A 7,649-nucleotide genomic window follows, 5' to 3' on the forward strand; every position below is an offset into this window, starting at 1 on the left:
AATCCCGCGGCCGAAGATCGCCGTATGGAACCGTGAAAAGTTGGCAGGAAGCGTTGCGAAAATGCCACGAGAAGGCTGCAACACGAACCGTGGACAGTGTTTAAAAGCCGTACAAGTAACTGCCAAGCGGTTACTAATATTTATAGTGAAACGTTGTGTAAGGACAACGTACTTCTTATTTCATGAAATTTGTAATTACGAACTTGAAATAATTTGTAATCGTCGCTGTTCTACGCACAGAGTTCGTTACACGGTACAACGAAAATTTGCAAGCATCGCGCAAAAATATTAAAAAAATTGAGATCTCCACTTGTCGATATTCCAAAAATAGGCAAGTGGCGGGGATATCAATAACAGTGGATCGTGAGATTCGAATAATCTTCGAGCAAGCTTGAAATTAATTTCGAAATTTTGCCTCTATCGTACGATACAATTTTGTCGATTCGCTGCCTACTTACGTAAGTGTAACTTCCGTGGTCGCAGCATGACCCTGTGCCACATGGGTTTAGGCAATTAGATGCAAATTATGGGAGCGTGTTCGTGGTCCAAAAGGCCGAAACACGTGGAGAATTTGCGAATAGAGACGGAAGAACGCAGGTAGGAGGCGACGTGCTCGGCGGCATTGTCAAAGGGTTCCTCCGGGAGGCTCGCGAATCACAGATGCAATCAGATAAAGGGCGGTTCTTCTCGGATTACCGTATGCGAGCCCCTGCTGTGTCCACGCACCTTAAACTACCATTCTCACGTGCGGCGACACAAGCAGAGCCCACGTGCTCGAGATACAGTTGAGACCGACCAACGAGCGGTTCCCATGCGTTATCGGGATCAAATTATATAATGCACCCTTGACAAGGATTTCACGGACACGAGGTCTTTGTTAAATGCAACATTTCTACATGTGTTAATTCCGATTTAATCTTCTCGCACTGAATTTTCCAGCTTTTCGTTGAGACTGTTAGATAGCACGATCATAAGGTCTCTGATCAATGAGCGATGAAAATTAAGATTCGTCGATCATAAGCATATTGCTTTATTATTATTAATTTACCAATTAATGCTATTAGTATACTGACAGTGTAACACTCTGTTACACAAACAGGTTTTACAATTTTGCGGCAATTAGTAAAATTTTGATTGAAAAAAACTTTCTTCTAGAATTTCGTTGTCTTATTACGAATCTTGTTACTATTATGCAAGAGAATTTATTAGTACCGTCAATTCGTAAAACTTCACCGATAATAATCCATTCAATTGTGCAAGAGATTCCTGATATTATCTTTGATTCGTAATTATATCGCGTACTATCGGCGTTGCAATGAAATTTCAGTCACAAAGTTACATTATAAAAACTTTGGAAATTTGCCAAGAGATCGCAAAGGAAAACATACCTCTTCTAAAATTCCATAGAGAAAGATTTCAATTACAAATAGCACTGATCAAAGTGTAACGATTAAACTCGCGATGCAGCATAGAATTAGAAGAAAATGTCACCATAAGATCTTCAAAGGCTCCGGTCGGAACCTGTTCCCATCTGACGACAGTAACGGAACGATCGTCCACGTAGGTTCTATTAAAGAATCACTGCCGCGTGCTCATCGCGCACGAATTCGATCACGTCTCGACGATACCGATGAACAACCACTATGATTACGCGAGCCACCTTGATGACGAACCATAGTCGTGCTAGCTTCGAGATAGACTGCGTTCGAAGACGATCCGAATCGAGCCGATCCAGCTTGGAATTAAACGGACTTTTGTTCCGCGGCTGAGTGCTTATTAAGCCTGATTCTTTATTGAGTTTGATCTACAGGCATGCAAACACGATCCAAATACCGCGAGTGTATCGAAGCCACCATTACAGATAAACGTGACCGACCAGTAGCAATAAACCGACGAGATGTTATAGTTTTGCTTAGAATTTTGCTAGTCAATAGAGCCCTCGTGATCGATGAGTTTTGGAAATAATTTTAAACTAGGAGAATAGGATTCGGTTTCTACGAATCTACTTTTTCATTATTTTCATTATTATCCTTAATCCTTGTTATTAATCATTACGTTCCTTGAATCATTTTCAATCCACTGCGTATTCCTGTTGCTATAAAATTTCTTAGTTTTAATTTTTAGCGTTCGAAAGCTGGATATGTCCGAAACAAATGAAATCCATAATCTTAAGAACCGGCGTGTATTTAACAAACTGAACAATTCAACAAACATTCTATATACATCGTTCCTCTTTGCATTATTGATAAATAATTTAGTCGGTCTCGTAATTAATGGCTTCCTCGGTAACGAGACCTTTCAATTAATTTACATCTTTCCGATATTACAAACGATTTTCTATAAAACCTAGAATGAATATCTTTCGTTATTCCATAATTACGAATATACCAGGTATGTAAATATGAAACCGGAATTTTTGTATAGAAAATACACGTTTATTGTATGAAAATGATTAAAAATATTTTATTCGAAGTATTGCCCATCGCTAGCTATACATTTTTCCCAGCTGTCTGGCAATTGGTGGATGCCACGCCAAAAAACAGTCGCTCTTTTGAGGCAAACCAGTCATCGAGCCATTTTCGTACATTTTCTTAAGAAGTGAAGTGCTGGTCAGAAAGTGCGTGTCCCATCGATGCAAATAAATAGTAATCGGACGGAGCCAAGTCTGGCGAGTAAGCCGCGTGCGAAAATATTTCCCAACTGAACGCTTCGATCGTTTCCTTGACCAGTTTTGCTGTATGCGATGGTGCATTATCACGAAGCAAAATTACTTTGTGTTGCCTTTTTTGATATTCTGGTCGTTTTTCACGCAAAGGTTGATTCAAATCGATCATTTGTTGTCGGTAGCGCTCAGTATTAACGGTTTCGCCAGGTTTTAACAGCTCGGTGGTCTTTTTCGGTAGTCTTCCACGTTCTTCGTTCCTCGCGTCAAAATTGCCACTTCTGAATTTTTTAAACCACTCAAAGCACTGTGATTTACCAAGAGCATGCTCGCCGTAAGCTTCGACAAGCATTCGATGCGATTCTGCAGCAGTTTTCTTCAAATGGTAACAGAAAATCAATGCTGTCCGCAAATCGTAGTTTCCAGGCACAAAATTTGACATGTTCAACGCTATTACAAACTATGCTGTTGTATGAAACTTGTACTGTTCTGAGTCGAAAATGTTTGTGAGATATCAACAAAGACTTTTAGCATCAATGATGCAGTTTACTGATAACTACATTATCAGCTAGGGCCATCTATAGACAAATTCCGGTTTCATATTTACATACCTGGTATACGATCGATAGTTACAATCATCGAATCTTGGTATCCAAATCGAACGAACTGCTTGTCGATTTGGGACGAAAGAACACGATCTGAGTGATCGAATCTGAATAAGATCGATTGATCTTCGTCTTAGCTGGGTTGCCGCATTTATGTGCCTTCAATTGGTATCGTTCGCCATACTGACGACCGCAATAATCGCACTTGTACGGTTTCTCGCCGATATGACCGTAAATGTGCTTGGCCAATTTCGTTTTCACGCTGAACCGCGATTTGCAGAGGTCACACTCGAATCGTTTCACCCCCGTGTGACGATATCTGTGCACTTTCAGGCCCCAGGACCTCCGGTAACATTTGCCACAATCCTCGCATTTGTATGGCCTCACGCCTGCAAAATAAATGGAATATTCAATTGAAGGCTTCTTTGGTTTAACATTTAATTCTGTCTTTACTCTTAGAGTCAGGAACATTTGACTCGAGATAAAATTCCTACCCTTCAAACTCTTTACTTTTTAAAATACTCGACGATTTCTTGTTGAACTCATCTTAAGAATAGATTTCATTCGTTCAAATTCCAATCGTTCCAGTCACTCAAATTCTGATCGTAAACTTCGCTCCAAAACTCCATAGCACAACCCTGTTTCCTAATTCCCTACAATCGTTAGCAAGTAGAACGTATGAAACATCGGAACCTGAACGAAATTAGTTGCAACACTGACGAACCACGGTTTATGTGCTCGTAAAAACTGAACAAAAGGAAAAGGAAAGAATGGAATAAATAAAACTGCGTGCATGTCGGTTCCTGAAACGGCCAGTTTCTGCCCCATCATATTCCAGCATTTACAACCGAAACGTTATCGCCGTTTAAATACGCGTCTATCATATATCTCGAAACTTCATCAAATCTCCTTTTGCGACGCGAAGGGTTTAATTGGCAGGCGTGTAAGAAGCGCAGTCTGCGCGTAATCCTCGCTTTTCTAATTAATACAGCCCTTCCTCGGTTAATCGCTGTAACACAAGGACACGCTTGTCTCGTGATTTTTATGTCTCAATACCAGCCACGAATTTATACGAGTGTGTAAAATCCGTAGTAGAGAAGATCGTGACGGTCTTCGTGCGGAGAAGCAGTTTTAGCCACACCACCAGACGAACCTTACTTCCGCGATTTTACTTAATTGTGAGAATATTCACATTGATTCTGTCTGACTAACTTGTGCTCATCAGCTTCGTCGCGTTATTTTAATAATTCTAACCTCGTAAGGTTGGAAATATATAGTGACTTTGTCTGCACTTGCGTTCCACGAGAATTCGTATTTAAGGAATTGAAAGAATAAATTACATATGCTTATATTTCAGGAGATGATTCTCTTTATCTGAAAAACCAATTGGAATAAGTTATTCCGTCACGTATTTCTATTATTTTGTCTATTCATTGTCCTTGTTGTCTATTCGCAAGATAGACCATCTATCTAGAAGCTCGTCGCATAAATAATTTCTTCCCCGTTATAATAATATCTCAAGCTACACAAAATACACCATACTCCAATCACGATACAATCTACAAAAATTATCTCTATTACGAAACCATTCGCCTACTAAACCCATGTGCAAAATCAGTATCGAAATAGCTTGAAGCAATCCCGTTATGAAATTACCAAACTCGTTCTACCTGAGAAATTCCCAAACTCTCACCATAGTGCGACAATATATGGTGTTTCAACGCGCCCTTTAAGTGGAACCGGTGCTTGCAGATGTCGCACTCGAACCTTCTAATACCAGTGTGCGTCAACTTGTGGGTTTTCAACACGGAGGACCTCTTAAACTTGGCAGGACAAAGGTCGCACTCGAAAGGCGAGTCCGCGGTGTGAACGATCATGTGTGCCCTGAGGCTACTCGGCCGGAGGAACCTCTTCTTGCAGATCGAACACTCGAACGGCTTCACATTGGTGTGCATCAGCTTGTGATCGCGCAACGACTGCCGATGGAGCAGCTTCTTCTTGCACACGCCGCACTCGAACGGCCTGCGGTTTGAGTGCATCTCAGCCTGATGCGTCCTCAGCTGATCCCTCTGCTGGAATTCGAAGCGAGTCCCCGCGGTAATTGATTACGTTTTGCAGAAAGACTGGTGTCGATCTTGTTCCCGATGCTGTTCTCGAGCGTTTTTACGCTCGACAACGGAAAGAAAACGTGGAAACACTGGCATACCTGAAATCGAAGGCTGCAGTGCCTGCACATGAAGGCTTTGAACGTCTCGTGGAGCCGGAGGTGATCTTTCAGAGCCGAGGACCTTGGAATAAGAAATGTGGATATAGTGTATCGACCTTTAGAACTTCATATTAGTGCGCAAGGCATACCAAAGCCGACTGATCAACTTCGTTAGCCTTCCTATCAGGGTTCGAGTATATGATCCAATTTTGCCTTCGATTAATTTAATTTTCTTATATCGAACTTTACTGAAATTAATTTATATATTTTTATATGTATTAAGATGTCCGAAAAATTTCTTTCGTTTTATAAGGAAATAATGGATGCACAACATTTTCCGTTTTATATCATTCTATCGAATTACGTATGATCCATTTTGTTCTATCAAAATAAAGATCACAACGTTCGACAGATTAGGTTTCATGTTTGTATAAGGATACATCGCCGTAAAAGACGCGTCTGTAAAAGAAAGACACTTTTCGGACAACCTAATATATATGTTATATGTAATATAAGTTAACGCTAGGTTTGTAAAAGTGATACGTAATAACAACGATGTCATAACTGGTGTAAATTCCTTTCTAGAAATACATATGTGCAATAGGTTGCCGAAGAATTAAATCCTATATTCCGATACTCGGATTAAGAAATTGTCAAAAAATGAAATCGATCATTTTGCCTTCTAAACGACTCGCATCTTACCGTGAAAACTGCTTCGCACAAAGGCCACACTGGAACAATTTTCCGTGACTGTGCCCTATCATATGCGTCTTGAACTCCGCTTCATCGGGAAACTCTATCCTGCAGACGCTGCAAATCAATCTTTTCCCTGTAGTCAACGCCTCTATGTATTCCTCGAAGTCTACGTATTCGTCCGACGTAATTTCTCTTTTAACCAAAGACAAGCTTCTTCTTCTTTCTTTCCTATGTTTCTCGAACGTGTAAATAAAATCTTGTGGCTCCTGTATCTTCTTCCTAGAGTCACTTTCGTACGGAACCTCGACATCCAACTCGTCGTTCGCCGAAAAGTCCTCGATCTCGTCGAGCACCTCGGTCTTGATTTTCACCTTGCACCCGGTTGGGAAAAGTCTGATGAATTTTCATATCTAACACGCGGTTTCGCTCGGTGTAATCGCGCGCCACGATCTCCCCGGTTTCGTGGACATTGCATATGCAGGATATTAGATAATTTCGCGAGCGCTTCCGCGAGAAATGGCGGTGCTCCCGCGAAAGGAGGTGTGCTTGGCGATGAGCGATTTAATGACTCGACGCTTTATTACGTAAAACGAGAGACGAAAGAAAAAAAGAACGAGGAAAAAAAAACGAAGGAACAGAATGGGCGAGAAGGGCGCGAGGGGCAAAACGAGGAGAAAATGGAAAAACATTGCGTCGTCTACCTGTTTGGAAATGGTTGCTTTTTATATAATGAATTATGCAATTAGCAGATAGAGAACAGCGATCTTACGATACAACGAGCCGGTCGCTGATCAAAAGAATATTTTAGCCCAGTGTTTTTATAGACCCTATCATAACCTAACCTAATCGGAGCCAAGTCCTAGAACCTACTTCTTTGCACCGCTTGCAACGCTTCTGGATTCCTATTATCTTCACTTCACTATCGTCCTTTTCGTTTTTCCCGATATCAATGCGATTTCGATAATTGTCTCTCGCCATGTCCCTCTTGTTTTCTGACATTTCGTGATCACGGTAGGGAAAAATGGAAACAGACGCGTGAAGAAAGCGAGAGGAGATCTGGAAACAAAGGAGCAACGGAGAATTGATCGCAAACGAATTGCTGGCATAGATTGTAATATTCTTGGTTAATTCTAGTCCTTGAAGTTCGCTTTGCCTGGCTACGTGATTTCACTTTCAAAAATTACATTTACGCAACCTTCTATGACTTCATATACGTGGAGATAATTTCTATCTCTGTGAAGGAAAATATCCTCGTATATGAAGTTAAAGTGATATTTCATATTCTACCTACGTCACATTTTCTTAGAAATCGAGAGTATACGATATCAATAAAAGCAGATAAACTAAACGAAAATCATTCCTTCGATCAGTCGCTGCTTTATCTCTGATCGCTTATGCAAACATACGTAAGTGTGGCGTGGCCTCTTTCCAACGTAATATCACCGTTAGATTCGATGCAAACGACTTTATAGCCTTAACG

General features: G+C 40.8%; 1 protein-coding gene across 1 annotated transcript; it reads right to left on the minus strand.

Annotated features, from left to right (window-relative positions):
• Positions 1-2,011: 2,011 nt before the first annotated feature.
• Positions 2,012-7,168, minus strand: LOC138181509 (zinc finger protein 155). The gene is made up of 6 exons (XM_069116343.1): positions 7,040-7,168; positions 6,176-6,540; positions 5,474-5,555; positions 4,961-5,339; positions 3,296-3,656; positions 2,012-2,346 (listed from the first exon to the last, which is right to left on the minus strand). The coding sequence occupies exons 1-5, from the start codon at positions 7,166-7,168 to the stop codon at positions 3,298-3,300; spliced, it is 1,314 nt and encodes a 437-aa protein (XP_068972444.1). The 3' UTR covers positions 2,012-2,346; positions 3,296-3,297.
• Between the last annotated feature and the right edge of the window lie 481 nt (positions 7,169-7,649).

Source organism: Bombus flavifrons, chromosome 7 (assembly GCF_040668555.2).
Source record: "Bombus flavifrons isolate JBK064 chromosome 7, iyBomFlav1_principal, whole genome shotgun sequence".
NCBI classification, from domain to species: Eukaryota; Metazoa; Arthropoda; class Insecta; order Hymenoptera; family Apidae; genus Bombus; species Bombus flavifrons.

Coding starts and splice junctions, on each gene's coding strand:
- LOC138181509 (XM_069116343.1), bottom strand. CDS start 7,168: ATGTCAGAAAACAAGAGGGACATGGCGAGAGACAATTATCGAAATCGC. Junction 6,541..7,039: donor GTTGCAAGCGGTGCAAAGAA/GTAGGTTCTAGG, acceptor ACCGGGTGCAAG/GTGAAAATCAAGACCGAGGT. Junction 3,657..4,960: donor CCATATATTGTCGCACTATG/GTGAGAGTTTGG, acceptor TTTATTTTGCAG/GCGTGAGGCCATACAAATGC.